General features: G+C 41.5%; 2 protein-coding genes across 5 annotated transcripts; both read right to left on the reverse strand.

Annotated features, from left to right (window-relative positions):
- Positions 1-1,207: 1,207 nt before the first annotated feature.
- On the reverse strand, positions 1,208-5,120 carry LOC104962290 (glycine-rich protein DOT1-like). 3 transcript variants are annotated; one of them, XM_010790722.1, is made up of 6 exons: positions 4,804-5,120; positions 3,378-3,429; positions 2,583-2,639; positions 1,972-2,181; positions 1,476-1,572; positions 1,208-1,378 (listed from the first exon to the last, which is right to left on the reverse strand). In XM_010790722.1, the coding sequence occupies exons 1-6, from the start codon at positions 4,846-4,848 to the stop codon at positions 1,210-1,212; spliced, it is 630 nt and encodes a 209-aa protein (XP_010789024.1). In that variant the 5' UTR covers positions 4,849-5,120; the 3' UTR covers positions 1,208-1,209. The 3 variants fall into 3 exon arrangements, with proteins under 3 accessions (XP_010789024.1, XP_010789023.1, XP_010789022.1); XM_010790721.1 differs by having other exon boundaries at positions 1,476-1,578; XM_010790720.1 differs by having other exon boundaries at positions 1,476-1,590.
- Positions 5,121-9,000: 3,880 nt separating this feature from the next.
- LOC104962291 (sodium/myo-inositol cotransporter-like) lies at positions 9,001-17,013 on the reverse strand. Of its 2 annotated transcripts, none has more exons than XM_010790724.1 (5): positions 16,939-17,013; positions 13,613-14,547; positions 12,982-13,177; positions 12,666-12,793; positions 9,001-10,686 (listed from the first exon to the last, which is right to left on the reverse strand). In XM_010790724.1, the coding sequence occupies exons 2-5, from the start codon at positions 14,247-14,249 to the stop codon at positions 9,518-9,520; spliced, it is 2,130 nt and encodes a 709-aa protein (XP_010789026.1). In that variant the 5' UTR covers positions 14,250-14,547; positions 16,939-17,013; the 3' UTR covers positions 9,001-9,517. The 2 variants fall into 2 exon arrangements, with proteins under 2 accessions (XP_010789026.1, XP_010789025.1); XM_010790723.1 differs by having other exon boundaries at positions 16,969-17,011.
- Between the last annotated feature and the right edge of the window lie 402 nt (positions 17,014-17,415).

Genomic DNA, 17,415 nt, shown 5'->3' on the forward strand with positions numbered 1-17,415 from the left:
GTTTCACGACTGTGGTTAAACAATAATTAACTTTAAAGGAACCAAAAATTCGAAAAGGGGACGGAAAAAGGACACCTATCGCACAAAACTCTGGATAAAGCTATCTGCAGTTGTACTCAAAAAAATTTTAACAACACCCTTACTAAAAAACTAATATTTGTGTGTTTGTGGTTTCAATTTTCGTGGTTTCTTACAAAAAATTAAACCCAACCAAAAAAAAAAAATAAAAAGTTTTGTGTTTTTGCCCCGGGAAAACAAAAAACTCTAGAGACAAAAAAAATTTTAACGGGTAACATAAAAGGAAAAAAAACGGGGAAGACAAAAAGGAAACCAAAGGGAACGTCACTCAAATTCCAAAACCAAAAAAGGAGCCCCAATTTGTGTGGGAGACCCTAGGGTGAAACCCTTTTTTTTTATGCTTCCTTTGTTTTTAATAGGCAAAACTTTCCCGCGGTGCCCTTGTTGCTGGACGGGAGTTTTTGGTGTTAGTCTCTCAAAAAAACCCAAAGCGAAACGATTGGTTTGCCCTAATTAATTGTTACCGGTAGAGAATTTATATCAGACGTACTTTTTGGAATAAAGGGATGCCGAAAGGGACAAAAAAAAAAAAAATTTACTTTTTTACAAAAACAGGGAAACGGGGAACAACGCATTCTAAGGTCCTTAAAAAGCCTTGGTACCCCGCCTTTTTTTTTTAAGCCAGTTTCCGCTTTGTAGCGAAGAGTAAAGAAGGCGGAGTGTGGTGTTCGGTTGTGGCAAGGTCTTTTTAACGGTAAGCGGTTAAAAAACCAAAAAAAGTCAAGAAATAGGCTTCGGGCCCTGGGAGCGCGGACCGGGTACGCGCGAGGGGGGGTTTCTTTTGCTCCTGGGGTTGGGTGTGTGTGTGTGGTGGTGGTGGTGTTGGTTTTGTGTGTGGTTGTGTGTGGGGTGGTGGTTGGTGTGGGTGGTGTGGTGTGTGGTTGTGGGTGTTGTGGTGTGTGTGGGTGGTGTGTGGTGGGTGTGGTGTGTGGTTGCGTGTGGTGGGGTGGTGGGTGTGTGTGGGTGGGTGTTTGGGTGTTGTGTGGTGTGGTTATTCTCCTTTGACTTTCAGAGTAAGAGTAGACATGGCTTGAGTTTACACTCTCATACTGGTGTAACATGTGAACGACTAGCTTGTTAAATCCAATGCTCCCCCCTGATATGTCCTTTACTGAGAGTAGAGCTGCAGACTCACCTTTCCAGGCGTTCGTTTCGTGCCGTTGGTTTGGCCCAGTCTCCATCCTCTCTGGGCTCCTCCACCCAGCGGTTGTTTCCTCCTCCTCCTCCACCACCACCTCCACCACCACCACCTCCGCCTCCACCGCCGCCTCCACCACCACTGAATCCACCGTGATCAAACCTGAACACAACAGAAGATACAACAAGAGTTACGCTACCATGTTCACCAAAGAGTTAGACTTTTCACATTATTGTCCCCGCGTCTCATCTCTACTCGCCTTCCTCTGTTGGCGTTTCCTGTGTGATTGAAGAAGGCAGACTTCCCTCGGTTGTTGCCAAAATTGCCGTAAGTTTCCTTGGGCGTGTTCCAGCCACCTGCATCTGGCAGAAAGACTAAATATAAAAAAGATATACATCTATATGTGTATGCCCAATAACATGCTGCAACAAATATAGTTGATCAACATTCAAACGTTGTATTGTCATATGCACATAAGCTACAGTGTAGAAAGAGCAATGCAATTCTTCTGGCTTTAGCTCCTCCAACAATGCAACATATAATTAAATATTAAAAAGTAGTGCAGTGTAGCAGTCTCTTTCTTAAATCTGTATAATAACATACTTTAAAAAAAATGTTTTACAATCCCCTCTGTGGGAATAATACAGCTATTCTGATCTGATTTAAAAAGGAGGCAGGATACAAGGATAAATCTAACAATATATAAAATAAATACATATAAATATGAATAACTTGCAGTAAAAACCGAAGCCCACCTTTGTTTTCGTAGCCGGCGAACGCCATTGGTTGCACCGCGGGGATGATGGGGTTGAAGGCTCCGCCCCTGTTGCCACGGTAACCCCCTCCGATGCCACCGCGGCCCCGCTCCATGCGAGGCGGACCTCGGTGTTGAAACGTGTTGGCGCCTGCCATGCGGTTGTCATGGTAGCCGTTCACAAAGTTGTTGCGACCCGCATCCCAGCCATCTGCAAAATGTTTTCCCATAATCCCGAATATAAAAATATGTATATCCTATATATACACAATCAACAGACACATTTATACATATGCACACATTAAGACATACATAAAAGCACAACAATCAATATATACAAAATAATTGTCTATTTAATATATATCTCATAATATAATGAGATTAAAAGGGATCCTAGTTTCAGAGGACACTATATGTATTGTACACAATTTGTTTATATATATACACACTATGTTTGTATGTATAGTATATTGGTATATAAGTGAGTATACTAGTATATTCTGTATATTTTAAGACGCATAGAGGAGGTAACAAACCAGAAAACACAGTGAGGAGCGATACAGATGGGAATATCGGTATACAAAATGCAGATTTCAGCAGATTTAGACTCACATGTTGCTGGCGGTGCGATGGTGTATCCCCCCGGTCGCTGGGCAGCGAAGGCATTTCCTGCTGGACGGAAGAAAGTGTTTCAGTTGTGTTTACCATTAGTGTTTTCTTTTTAAAATGCACTTGATGAAAAGGTACCCTGTGGAGTTTCTGACCCCTGGTAGCATTATGGAGCAACGTTTTTCCAAGCGGCGCCTCGTTTTGTTTGCATACTTTGACACAAGCATGCAGGCGTAGCGAAAGAACACTTTCTCTATCAGCGGCTCCTTGATGTGTTAGTGGGGGAAAACGTGGCGATGCAAGAGCAAAGGCACAGAAGAAGGCGACTGCCTAGCTACCTAACATTGATGTCAACAATGTTTAAAAAAAAGAATGGGCTTTGTAAATCTTTCACTAGGAAGGATATAAGCTCAATGACTCACACAATGTATAGATTTTGGTGAGTAAATGTAAACCAAACTCAATATTTGTTTAAAAGAAAACTCCACAGGACAGCTTTGACTGAACTTGCTAGACACCATTTCTGGAAGCTTCATTGTTCCTAAAGGATTGTTAAAAACCTTTTGAAGCACACCCAACGTGCATTGATCTGTGGTGCACCTCTGAATCTAGAAACCAAGGAAATACGATATATGTTGTACTTCTGAAAATGGAAAAAGAAAGTGTTCCCCTTGGTTGCTTTCCTGATGGTTTCTCTGTGGAGCTCTTCTTTGTTTCAGCTTAGTTGCCATAGTGTATTAGTTTTGGGTGCCTATGCACATTTATTTGAAGGGAAAAGGAGTTCAAACAACTGCTTACGGTTAGGGCCTCCACCTTGTCCGTCTGCCCCACTCAAGTCTAGGACAGCCAACTGGAGAAACACACAGAAAAACCACAAACATAGTCATTTCAGCAGAACAAATCTAGCATTTTGTTTCTTCTTGCACCAGGTGACACCTACACCTGCTTGGAAATAAAAGCCAACCATGTATTTTTGGATTATTCATCAGAACTAGCAATGCAAAAAAAGCATTGGAAACAGTTTTTGAGAGGTCCAGATTAAAAAACATTTTTCTGATGCCCTAATTTGATTAAATATATAAAAATATTTCAAACTCGACATGCAGAAATTCCATTAGGGCGATGTCAACAAACTGCATTCAGCTCAGAACAAAAGGGTCACATCCAATGATTACCATGTATGTATTGTACCTTTCATACTGATGTAATTTATTATCTCACACTGGTGGACATGTGTTTCTATATATCATGTATTTGTTATTATGCTAGTTTTGTGACTACCTGTGCAGGGACACAATATGCAAATTAGTTTCTACCTTACTCTGGTGCAGAAATAAACAATAAAAGTAATAAATATAGTGAATTTCCGTCCTGGGTATGCAATGCTCCTCTACACTGCTGCAATATTTAGTGCTTTTAGCTAATAACAAGGTTTGATTTCTCCATAAAAAACATTACCAGAGCCGGTTTTTTTGCATCCTAAGAGAACAAAAATGACTGTTTTGTTGTACATGCAACGCTTTCATAGACATGTTGCCAATTAGACCTTTGCATAATATCAAGTGAGAACAAATAGTACTTTACTGTTGCCATCCAACTGTCTGTCCAGTCAGACACAACTAGACTACGTTGATGGTGACGCAGAAGGAAAGAGCTTTTTTTTTTTTTTTTAAAGCGGGACGCAGTGAAGACTAACTATGCAATAATGCTTATGCACTGAAAGCTAGAGGGCTGTACTGTAAAACCCCGCATTGTTGGTGTGTCAGAGCCACCATCCCTGCAACCTCCATTTTATTACTGTATCTAGCTGCAAGAGAAACGCAGTGAACAGAATAGTTGAAGGGGGTGTTTCATATGTTCACCGGGGAGAGCCGAATTAACCATTCGGGCGTAAATAGTAATTTGGCTCTTTAGACATGTTATTTAAAGCTACTAAAATAAGCTTTCTTGTATCATGACGAATGTCTTTTTACTGTAGCCCACATGAATATAATGTAACAGACTATTCGGGTTCAAATAAATCTAAGTACTGCTCCATCACCGCCCCGCCGTCACTCCTGGTCATGTGGGTGGCGAAATGAAGCGCACCCAACGCTAGGTAGCATGATAGCATCTCTTAGCTTTTCTTTTAGGCTAGCCGGTAAGCTAGCACATATCCACACGATTACAAACAACTTTTCCGCCACAAACACTGCAAGACACAATACAAACAGATTCATTTTACCTGCTGCTCTAGACCGTGGACATTTTCGACGGCCACATGACTCATAACTATTGAATACGGAGGAAAAATGTTGTCGTTGAAAGAGATCCTCTTTGTTAGCCGGGTTTTTGATGCAATGTTATTTCTCCTCTAACGCGTTTCTGGGCAGATTGCGTCAGTTGTTTCAGTGGTTTTACAAGCTATACCGTTGTAAAATGCTAATCTTGAATTTTACGTGATGATAAATTCCTATTTTTTTAGCTACAAGGATGGCACTTCATGCAAACTCAGCTGATGTCGGTTTGCTCTTTAGCCGAAGATGAGGCCGTCATGCACTAGTTAAGTTGGCCTGAAAAAAGACGACAATACACATCCGGTTGTGTCAAAATTAAAGTCGGTAAACTGAAGTCACTATGTTACATAATATGTGCAACACAACTTCATCTATATGATATATTATGTCGCTATATTAAATGAAAATATATGCTTCGTGTTCGCACCATTGACACCAAAGCAAATTCCTCGTATGTGTAAACTTACTTGGTTTTAAAAACGATGCTGATTAAATAGGACCTATAATTGCTAGTTGTGTTGTTTATAAAGGTAACCATTTGCTGCACATTTCACATATCGATTGATTGATTGATTGAATGTAACAGGTCTCTTATGTAACATTTTAAAAATGTATCTGTCGTCTTATCTTACTTCCGTTGGCGCACAGACCCCTTAACTTGATTGACGCATGAGATGTTGTTAATCCAAAACACGCGAGACTTTAACCACAGTTTGTCGCGATACCTTCACTACAGTAAAGTGCAGATTACCAGCATGGATGACGATCAGATGTCATCCAGTTAAGTTTATTAGTTTATAAGACTTCCCATGCTGAACACACATTTTTATAAAGCTGAAAGGTCATTATCAATCTTGGCTGGAAAGCAGGCTTATGTTCAGCCTTATTTTAGCAAATGTATCAATTGAATGTGTCTTGTGGGGAATCTTTCAAACTTATTCCTAAATCCTGATCCTTATATAGATCCTTATATATTTACAGCTTAGCAAAGTGCAGTTTATGAAAGGAAACTCCCCGTTCATGTCTGGACGTCCCGTGGTTGTGGGTTTGGAGAAAGGCTTCCCACTTGTGGTGGAAATGAATAATAACTGTTTCCACAGTTTTACTTAGGCCTCAATTTTGTGTTTTATATTCCATTAATTTAGTAGACAAATTGGGAGGGCCAGTTCAAAGAAGATGGGACTCAAATTTCTACTTAAGCTTTGAAAGAGCCACTAATGGTTCCTTTTTGCCTAAAGGTCAGAAATGAGTTGCATATTGGACCACAATTGGCTTTTTCAAACCGTGTGAAAATCTATTTAGGATTCGGACATGTCTTCGCATGAAAACTAGGCACAGAATCAAATGTATTACGAGCAAGTATGCACACGCACCCTCCCTACAGGCCGATCATGCAGACTGCGTGGGGCCTCACCTTGCGGAGGGGGCCTCATTTTGCGGAGGGGGCCTCATCTTGCGGAGGGTGCCTCAACTGTGCCGAAAATATGCGCTTATGCGACGCAATTAGTGTGGTGCGGCACGGTTTAGCCGCTGCGAGGCTCCGCACCTAGCAAACAGAGGGCCTCATCGTACAACTTTGCGTCTACAACTCTACACTTTACCTCTTTATCATATATTTTTCTGTGCAAGGACAACAAAGTTGAATCTCTTCTAAAAGTCATGGCATCTCTACTCTTTCAATTCTGACAATTTTTCTCTAATCTGTCAAGCACTCAAGTGAAAACGGTTGGTGTTGTTTTTCCCATTTTGTGCACATCTGCTGGTTTTTCTGATGTCAACAACATACTGACCATGTTGGTTGGTGGTTGTCTACCAAAACTAAACACTGATTTCCCAGCATGTTGTAGGTTATAAGCTGTGAACCACAAAAAAAAAAATCCTTGTGGTTTATAGTCAGTACCAATTGGGGCGCTAATTTTATAATCGTCCGCTCCCTTGACACACATACAAGAAGTGAATTCAGTGGCGAGCAGGTTAGTGTCTCATGTAGTTTAAATGTCTCTTTTTAATATGTTCTAAGTGTAGGAGCTTCACATAAACAACCAGATTCATATGATTTATTGTAGATAATCAAGGTTGGAACACATTTTGTTCTTTAAGATACCGACGTTTATTTTCCATCACCATGTTCCTGCAGCTCTGTGAAGCAGTGTGATGTTTCTCAAGGAACGTTTTCTTTTGCAAAGTATTGTTTTACACTTTTGGCACAAAGAGGACACATCTTCAGTAAAAAATGTTGAATGTGTTTCCTGTCTTGTTTTATGATTACAAATGCATGAAGTAAGAAGGTGACATTTCCTGAGAACATGAACTTGGCAGCAGCATGTATTGTACAATTATGAATTTGAATACACCAAAGACAAAAAAGAACGTGTGGCATGTGTCTACCCGGTAACTTTCCACTTTCAGTCTGTAACTTTCCACTGAGGCTGTTTAATGTCATCCTCACTCACTGAGTAGTGCTGTTGACGTGTTATGCTGACTTTAGAGAATGTGACACAGCTTGCTTCACTTGCTATGACCTGCTGGGTCATTGTCACGACTCAGGGACGCATGTTTTTATATCATATAGATGTCCAGTACATCATGATAGAAATACATGCAGCAGGTAATGGGTACATTTCCAAAATATTTCTAACATAGTGAGTGTAGCCCGTTATGGAGGACGATTCATTTAGACTACTAAGCACACTTTGATTGAGATGAATGGGAAATAATGCAATCATTTGACCAATCAGGATCAAGCAGTCTTTTTCTTAATTAAGAATACATTCGAACTAACTTTCCGATTGAATCTGAACGCTGGGTTTTCCCCTCCTTAGGCCTCGCCCTGCTGTTAACAGATCAAACTCACCGGGGCATGACGCCTGTCAATTGAACACAAACAGACAAGGCAGCCAACATTGGCATTTTGGAAAAGTTTAATAAGAGAAAGCCAGCATTACAAAGTGGGGGCATAATGGTCTCAATGATAAAGCTTACATGCTGATGTTTACAGATCCAACCATCTTGGTTCATGCTAACATTTGCTAATTAGCACTAAGAGTACATTTGATGCTGGTAGGAAGGTCATTAGCTTTGCATGTAATTAGTCATAAACAAAACTATTGGACAACAAAAATAATGAGCATATCCCCGCTTGATAAAAAGCCAATGAAAGATATTAAAATCACCAAATGTTCTGGAAATCCAGCCAATAATTGGAGATATTTAAAAAAGAACAAATATCTATCTAATGGTGTTGATTGAAGACCAATCAAAGCGTCTCAAAAATCAATAGGATTCATCCTCTGTGAACCAATCCATCCTGTAGAGGTTGAAATTATTCCAAGTGACAGTTTGACATGTTTATAGTGTATGTTTGATGAAGGGATAATGCCAGATTAAACCAGAACAACCAGTTAGAATAGGCTTTTCTTTTTGCATAGAGCGAAGTGCGGGAAGGTATCGAGTTCAGAAGGGACTACTGTGCAAAGTTATGGGAAGGTTATATTACTATTTGTAGAAAAGTAATTTCACAGTGAACAAGCCCTTAATAGCCAATTAAACATTTATACAATAGCCAGGTTTAGAAATACCCCTCAAGTTATTTGTACTTAAACTTGCATAGAAATTGTCCAAAATGTCATTTTGCATAAAAAAACACTGGATTAAAAACAGGAGAAGAGAAAAGTGTTCTCCTTCACATCGGAAATCAGTATAATTACTGGCCATCAGCAATTATTACAAAAATATATGACAATTTACAATTAAGTCCTTATTCTTCCCAACACATCCTTGTGCAGCTCTCATGGTCTTACAAAGGTGTCATAGTAACACTGCGTTGAGATGTATAAGACTGAGAGGAAACATTTAAAACATAAAAGGATAATTTAAATCCTAGTGTTCGCAGACATCACACAAAGCAAAAGGAAGTGACGTTTTGTAGTAAAAAAATATAAAAATACTTTAAGTTGCACTCGGCAATACTGCAAAATGTACCTTTGTGCTTGCTCCACTAATTCATACAATTATATCTTCTTCTTTTTTTTACATTACATGTCACTTGTTAGACGCTTTTATCCAAAGTGACTTACATACTCAATACTGTGGACAATCCCCACAGGAGCAATTTGGGGTGAAGTGTCTCAGGGACACAACGACATGCTGACTGCAGTGGGGCTTGAACCTGTGTCCCCCTGATCCCAACACCAATGCACAACACGCCTTTTTTGACCTCTATACTGCGACAGACCTCCCGATAGTCCCCTATAAAAAGACGGTTATTTAATTTAGTGATACCTATGATACAGTGTTTGAAAGAGTATCTTCTAGCGTTAAAAACAACCTTCACAACGAGCAGAATATAAAAATGTGAATTCATTTGTATTTCCATCCACTTCTGTGGCGAGTATATTAAAGTGGACACTTAATCAAATAGACAAATATAGTGTATACAATCCATTTGATAATACAACAAAGTTCTTATTGGTTTAAAAAAAAAGAATTGGTTCCCGAACCTGATCGAAACCCAATATTTTTGGGGTAATAGCTCAAATTTTTCCCGTTTACTGAACCTGTTCACAATGCTCTTTTTTCATTACAGTTGAAGAGAAAACGGCAGCATAGTTTCCCTCCTTTAGTTCATTATTGCTTGTAGTTTATGGACCAACATGTCCCAGCCTATAAGGAGAAGTAGATGAAAATAAAGATGCCCACAAAGCAAATGACCAGCAGTGCCGTGTTCAGGATGATTTTGGTTCTTCGAGGTTCGTGCAGAAGCTGGTCCAGGATCTGCTCCTGGTCCTCAGCGCTGAGGACCCGAGCTTGGGACGGCTTCTCCTGGAAACCACAGACAAACTCTAAAGCTTTCAAACATTTCCCTCCCTCCACGACTCCTCCTCCTCCAAGACAGCCATCCTCCTCCCCCACTCCCTTCCTTTCTCCCTCTTCTTCCATTGATGGATCAGAAGCTAAATCCCCGACTATGACAGCGTGACCGTTGCTTGGCTGAGTTTCCTCATGATTTGCCTCGATCCCGTTGTCTTGCTGATCCGGACTCTTTTCTCTCCCAGTCAAACCGTTTGCATGGTTCAGAGGCTTCAAAGCAGTCATATCTTCCCCCGCTTTCTCCCTCAGTCTCTTCCTCCTCCTTAGCCCCCACAGGGTGGTGGTTCTGATCTGTTCTTGATCCGGCGGAGGAGTGCACAGACTCACAACGACAGTCACAATACCCGACACCCAAAACAAGATGGCCGCCACGTACATGAAGTGAATATCTTTGATGAAGGAGGGCCGGTCGTCGGGCTGGTCGCAGCGAGGCTCCCGGTAAACCAAGGCCAAAATCAGACGCGCCGATCCAAGGACGAACCCCACCAAGCTGCCCCAGAAGGCGCCCGTCTCGTTGCAGCGATGCCACAGGACGGCCAGCAGGAACAGAGCAGCGATAGGAGGAGTCAGGTAGTCTGTCACCTCCTGGATGTAGTAGAACATCTGGCCTCCCTGCATCTCGATGACCACGGGCACCCAGGCGATGCTGATGACCACCATGAAAACCACGAACAACCTGCCGACGATCACCAGCTCCCGGGAAGACACCTGCTTCCTCATCATCTTGTAGATATCCAGGGAGAATATGGTGCTGGCCGAGTTGAAGATGGAGTCCAAGTCGCTCATCAGAGCTGCGATCATGACGGCCATCATGAGGCCTCGCAGTCCCACGGGCATCACCAGCATGACGAGGCGGGGGTAGGCCACATTGCTGCAGCCGCTCGCAGAGCCGCACACCTCCAGGCAGTGCTCCGGGCTGATGCACGCCAACTGATCCGCAAAGAAGATCCTGGAGATCATCCCTGAAATCAGATCACACATGACTCATAAAGTTAGTGATCCGCTAGTCAAGGAGTGAAGTGTGTCAGAGAGCAATTGTATGTAAAGACTGCGGGGGAAACTTCTGAATAAATTGGAAACAAGACTCAGAGAGACACGAGGAGAGCTGGAGCTTTGATGGCAAACACTGACGGTTTATTTGGAGCTTCGGCCGGAGAATTCACAAAACATGTCAAAGGGCCAGACCACACGGTTGAGATGCCACAATCAATTCTGAAGAAACCTTCCTCTCGCATGATGTTTTAACTAGTTTCGCTACGGGTAATCAACATTCTTCATTAGTTAGACTCAGGGGCGAGGGGGGAAAAGTGGCTCGGGGATTAATTGACAGACAGGCCCAATTAATGCGCGGCATGTATCGGCCGGCCAGCGACGAAAGTACCGTAATTCGGACTATAAGCCGCGCCTTTTTTCCCATTTTTCGACGCTGCGGCTTATATAACGGTGCGGCTAATCTATGGATTTTTACAGGTTACAGTCCACCACCTTTAACTCTATGGGCTCTATGGCCGGTCCGCGCCCCCCACCTTTAAGCGGCGGGCTCCAGCAGGAAAAGCTGGAGGCCGGAAAAGAGTGAGACAGGTAGCGCGCAAAAGTAAAAGTGGAACCGAGAGTGGTACGAGAGACAGAACGAGAGCAAGACAGACAGACATTACGAGAGCGAGACAGTTTGTCCCCGTACCACTGGTTGAAAACCACTGCTGTAGATCACTGCCGGTACGTGCGCTGGGAGTTTGAAAGTTGAAAAGTTTGTGTGTCTGAAACGCTATGTGATACAGTACAGTTTACACAGCACAGTACATGTTCTGTAGCTACTATTGCACTAAATGCTAACACTTGAATACGTTATGCAAATATGCAACTTGTTTGTTGAAATGTTAATAAATGGGAGCTTCCTTAAACAGCCATCTCTTTCCCGACAATCCCCTCTGTGCACGAACCCTTACATATGGTAATTAAACATTAAAACACCTGCGGCTTATAGTCCAGTGCGGCTTATATATGTACACATCATTCAATTTAGCTGCTGCAGCTTATATTCAGGTGCGCCTTAGAGTCCGAAAATTACGGTATGTTACTTAACAAAAAACCCTATGCATTTTATGTTATTTTGGACCATTATTCATACAGTAATCATTACCTGAGCCCTTGAGTTGCCTAGAGCAAAATAGTTACAGCATATTTAGTGATTTTAATGTTAACAGATCATTGATGCAATAACATTTGGACCCAATTTGCCTGACTTGACACATGGAATAAAACATGGGCGTAGGAAGCATCGAAGATTTGTTTTTTAAATGTTGAAGTTAAATGCATCAATCTGGTGCACTTTGAGAGCAAAATTAGGGACTAAATCGGCCCAGCCCACTTACAAATGTGGGCCGGTAGGATTTAGGCAAAAAAAAAATATTATTATTATTTTATTTTTGTGGCCCTCCGGCCCACGCACAGCACCGGCCCACCCCGGTATTCCCAATGGCCAGTGGTTAGACTAAACAGCTGAGGACACTGAATCACGTCGCTTATGGCTCGAGGTCATCAACACCCCGAAAAGGATGTGTTCCAGGTGTCCCACAACAATAACTGTCTCTGACCGAGAGTTGCCCGGTCTCAAACTGGTAACAACAACAACTTGCTAGGGCAGCCCCTCCTCAAGGGAGATAACGGCTGCTCAAGGTCAGAGGGCAAAAGGTAAACATGTATGGACAATTATTGTATGTATAATAATAAGCACTTCTTCATTTGTATGATGTTTTAATTCTTTGTCAAGCACCTTGTGACTATGTCTGTGAAAAGCGCTTTATAAATACATTTGACTTACTTAAAGTCAACAGAGCACTAATTGTCTTTTTGTATATTTTTTGACTCATCAACCTTATTATTATTTTTCATAAAGTTGAAATTGTGTGACATCTTTGTGTGAATATGCAGCATCATCTACCTGGGATGACGATGATGAACATGGGGAGGATTTTCAGAAAGCCGGCCATGATCGTGGCTCCTTTAGCGTGGGCAATATTCTTCGTTGCCAAAACCCGCTGAACGATCACCTGATCTGCACACCAGTACCTAGAACACAGGAGAGGACGCTTATAGATTGAACAATTGGACCATAAAGTAGCAAGTAGCATTATAGCAAGGACACTGATACTGGCTCCAAATGAAAGGCCATCCATCTTCTGGTGACACACATAAACTAAACATGAAACTGAACCAGTTAGGGATGTCAGTTTTGGTGAAAGGACTTGGACACGTACCAAATGGAGGCAGGAGTCTGGCCCAGGAGGAAACCGGGCCACGGCAGGTCTGGATCCCTCGGGCCCCGAAGCATCTTCAGAGCGTCTGGTTTGGGGTGAACGTGGAGGTGGCAGGAGGCAGAATACGTGAGGTTGGGCGAAGACAGCAAGATGGCCGTGATGTTTGGAGAAGCTTGCATGTACTTGGTCCTCAAACCTTAAAGAAAAGCATATAGTGTGAGATGGCAGTCAGTTGATCGCATGGCAGTTGTGTCAAGTAGATTTACTTTGGATAGATACTTTTTAGTGATATACGTATATTAGCCAATCTGTAAAAAACTTGCACAAGTGTATCTGTTGTATTGTGTTGCACTGTTGGAGGAGCCTTTGACCTACGTTTTCATTGTCATAACTACACTGTAGCTATGACAAAGGACAATAAAAGCCTTGAATCTTAAAAATAAATAAAATGATTTTTGGTACTTTAAGTATATTTTGATGCTATTGCTATTGTACCTAAGTAACATTTTGGATGCAGGACTTTTACTTGTAACAGAGTATTCCTTTCTATTCCCTTAGGTACAAGATTTTCTCCATCTTCTCCAACTTCTCCCACCTCTGTCACATGGAATTAAATTCAATGCATAATCACCTTCGAGTCCTCCCACTTTGAAGAGGCTGATGCTCGTCAGGCAGAGCGCTCCGGCGATCATGAGGAAGGCCTGGACGGTGTCCGTGTAGATGACAGCCACCAGACCTCCAGTGACCGTCAGTAGAGCTGTCATGGTGATGAGGAGGATGATTGACAGGTAGAGGTTCCAGCCTAAAGACTCCTGGATGAACAAGGCCCCGGCGTACAGATCCACGGACACCTTGGTGAAGATGTACAGCACGAGGGACAGCGCGGCAAAATACACCTTGAGCCGTTTCCCGCCAAATCGCTTTGTCAGGTACTCCGGCATGGTGTATACTCCGGACTGAATGTACACGGGGATAAATACCCAGCCTAATAACTGCAGCAGCAACAGGGCGTTTATTTCCCACGCTGCCACGCCAAAACCGCTAGCAGCCCCCGACCCGGCTAGTCCGATAAAATGCTCGCTCCCGATGTTGCTGACGAATAGCGACGCTCCTACGGCCACCCAGTTCATAGAGCGACCGGCCAGGAAGTATCCGCTCACCGTGTTCTTATTGGCTCTCCGCATGGCGATGAAACCGATAGCAAGCACCAGGATGAAGTACATCACTACGACGGAGATGTCTGCCACTTCCATGGTGGCGGGGGCCATGTTTCAGCAGCTTTGTAGGTCTTCAACGAAGGGAAGGCTTTGTCAACGTACAATATCTGGCACTTATTTTCCTATGACCCCAAGTGTAAAATGCATGTGCAGATAAACCTGTAATAGCATCTAATTTGTTCACCTTAAAGTAATCCTCATATACATATATCTGCACATTGTCATTTATACAGCATAAAGCAGCTTATTGTTCCTTTGTTAACTTTGGGAGTCGATGCAGGCTGCAGTTTGACAGCTTGCAAAATGGCGGTGCATTGTTGCTCGGTTTTGATTTAGGGGCACCTGGATCCTGCAACAAACAAAAATATCATTATTTTCCAAAGCAATGCACAACATGTTGTAACCAATTTGAGATTTTACATTAATTTCCCATAATGCAACTTAGAAGTGTCTTTCTTTAAACTCAAGTCCCGGGGGCCAAATCCGGCCCACGACTTCATTTTATGTGGCCCCTCAAGAGCTTGCAAAGAATATAATACGTTTATTATACGGTTACATGCTACTTTACAGAAGCAGGTTGCCCATAAACTACATGTCCCACAATGCATCTCGTTTTGTGACATGGCGCACTGAAGAGACTTGCAATTATTTGCCTTTTTCTGTTTCTAAGCTCAATAAATAACTGTTAATAAACCAAACTATGACATTTTCTTTGTCATTAAAAATGTGTACAGATTCAGTAGTACTTCCTATGATGAGGGAACATCTACTAGTTTCTTTGACCTTCTGTTTGAACAATTACGTCATTTTCTATTTGGCCTGTAAAGTAAAATGAGTTTTTAAATGTCAACAAATATGCATGAAGGCCAGTAGGTTTTGGTCTTGATTAATGCATCCCCCGGTTATATCCAGCACTCTGCAAGCTGTGTAAACATGTTTCTTTTCTTTTCATTTCGGCTTTCTGATGCACCTGCACAGCACAGCCTTTTAGAAAGCCTTTGTTTCCTCATGTTGTAGCTTTTTCAGAGGGTGAAGGAGCTTGGGAATGACAAACAGCTGGCGTCGCTGAGTCAAGTGGAGTGACACAGCTTTAATTGCTGTTAAAGGGGGATGGATTATATAAGAGAGTCCAACAAGTGCTTTCATTCAGACTCACTCCTGCTTAGACCACTGATTAGTCTCATGTCTTTAAAGGCAACTTAATGAACTTACAAACTTTGACGTCTCTAAAAGCACAGTCAATTATAGTTTTTATCAGGTTGCATGATAATTAAGTGCTCAATCTCAGCCTCTGCTACTTCAATTAACCCCCTTCAAAAATGGTATTGAAGCATGATAAGCAGTGAGCATGTTTGCATGAGAACGCTACTGTTGTCAAAAGCAATAAGGTTATAGGACAGCATCTATTTTCATAATCACCTCTTGTAAGAAATGGGTGGCATCAACATGTGATATAATGCAGTTGTTATGCTAATTTGTATCTTCTCAGTTAAATCAATTAATTGTTTGGTCTCAAATTGTAAGAAAATCTGCTTCTCACAACCCCAAATAACATCTTTAAATGAAACTACAGTTGGCTTATTATTAAAGGAAACTAACATTACTATATTTGCTGATTGGTTGTCTGGCACCATGTCTCATTAGACCAAGCTTGTAAAATGGTATTTGGACGATTAAAGGCAGCATTCATCTCATCTCAGCTGCTTTCTAGTAACAACTAGTATTATTTTGGCTGTTAGCAACACTACCAGTGGACTCCACACTAGTATGAGGGTTCCTGCATCAGGCGGCTGTTTGTTGCTGGTCGCTGGAGGACAGCTGGGTTGACTGAATGAATATGTGCACACCTTTGGAAAATCGGATTATCTCCACACAACTTCAGTCGCTTTAATTTACGTTAATGGGAACACAAGTTACATTTCCTCAGTGAGTATTGGACGTCCTGCAGGTTTAATTCCTGATGCTTCTTGCAGGAAAGTCAATATTGATCTTAATATTTATGACAAGGCGGTCTGACTTCTTTTAAGGTCACATCTAAAGGAAATTACAACCCTGTGAGTCTGCTTTCGAACGAGTTTCTCTCACACCTTTTTACACGACTGTCATTGTATTCTGTTCCCTTTATCAAAGGCAGTGTCTGGGCCATCTCGACCACATGGTTTATATCAAGACATGGAGTTTGAATGCATTTAAATACTGAATTTGCATTTTGTCTTCTGACTCCAACTGTCCTGCAGCCACAGGTGTCTTTTAATTTAATTGTCTTTTTTACAATACTTTAGTGTTGCTGCACTTTCACTAAAAGGAATAATTAATTCACAAAATTATAATTTGTATATCAATCACTCGACCCTCAAAGTCTTTGATGAATTGTAGTAAATTATGTCCGTGTTTTACAAAAATAATTCAATGTAACACAAGGTGAGTCATTTTGCGTTAAATTAATCCTTTATAAAATAGATTTTGTTATAGGTACATAACCATGTATATAACCTACAATATACAGCAATTTATAGGGTACCTTTATGCCATTACATTATTATTATTATTATACAGCAATGATTTATGACTGTCTGCAGCTGGTTTTTGACTCCAGCTGGTTTTTAATTGACACCAATTCTCGATGTTTCTACAAAACACCTTCCAGCACATTAGAGTGACAAGTTAACATACTAGACACAACTCTTAATGAATTAAACACAGAATGTTAAATTAAACTATCGCGATACTTAAGGCTTACTTTAAACAGAAGTCTGATGATGAGTCTCACCTGCGAGCGGCTGCTCTCCGTCTCGTGAGCAAAAGTTAACTGTCACGCGAGTTTGAGCCTGGTCTCACATGGTCCTCAGCCTATTAACAGGAGCGTGAGACTCCGCCCACTGCAGCACCATCATCACCTGGAGGCGGGAAAACACGCTCTGATGAAGATGATGATGATTATGAAGATGGTAAAATAAAAAGATAGTCCACATGGTTTTTTAGTAGGCTAAAAGTAGTCAAGAGTAAAAGTCATGCATTTAAAACTTTATTTAAGTGTTAGCATCTAATTGTTCCTTATATACTTAAAACTAACCTGTACACTCATCTTAAATATGTATTAATCTCATTTAAACTTGCACAATAATTATTGAATAGTTGAAAAGGAGCAGGGGGGTGGAAGCACATGCACAATGTGACATTGCATCAATTAAAACAGCAAAGTCCATCACTTTTTTTT

This window comes from Notothenia coriiceps, unplaced genomic scaffold (genome assembly GCF_000735185.1).
Source record: "Notothenia coriiceps isolate Sejong01 unplaced genomic scaffold, NC01 NC01_scaffold00034546, whole genome shotgun sequence".
NCBI classification, from domain to species: Eukaryota; Metazoa; Chordata; class Actinopteri; order Perciformes; family Nototheniidae; genus Notothenia; species Notothenia coriiceps.

Bases quoted from the DNA above. Each gene is read 5' to 3' on its own strand.
- LOC104962290 (XM_010790720.1), bottom strand. From the start codon at position 4,848: ATGAGTCATGTGGCCGTCGAAAATGTCCACGGTCTAGAGCAGCAG. The intron at 3,430-4,803 runs GTAAAATGAATC...GTGTTTCTCCAG, and splicing joins TCCACGGTCTAGAGCAGCAG to TTGGCTGTCCTAGACTTGAG. The intron at 2,182-2,582 runs GTGAGTCTAAAT...AACATTTTGCAG, and splicing joins CATCGCACCGCCAGCAACAT to ATGGCTGGGATGCGGGTCGC.
- LOC104962291 (XM_010790724.1), bottom strand. From the start codon at position 14,249: ATGGCCCCCGCCACCATGGAAGTGGCAGACATCTCCGTCGTAGTGATG. The intron at 12,794-12,981 runs GTACGTGTCCAA...CCTGTGTTCTAG, and splicing joins CAGACTCCTGCCTCCATTTG to GTACTGGTGTGCAGATCAGG. The intron at 10,687-12,665 runs GTAGATGATGCT...ATCTGATTTCAG, and splicing joins GTTCATCATCGTCATCCCAG to GGATGATCTCCAGGATCTTC.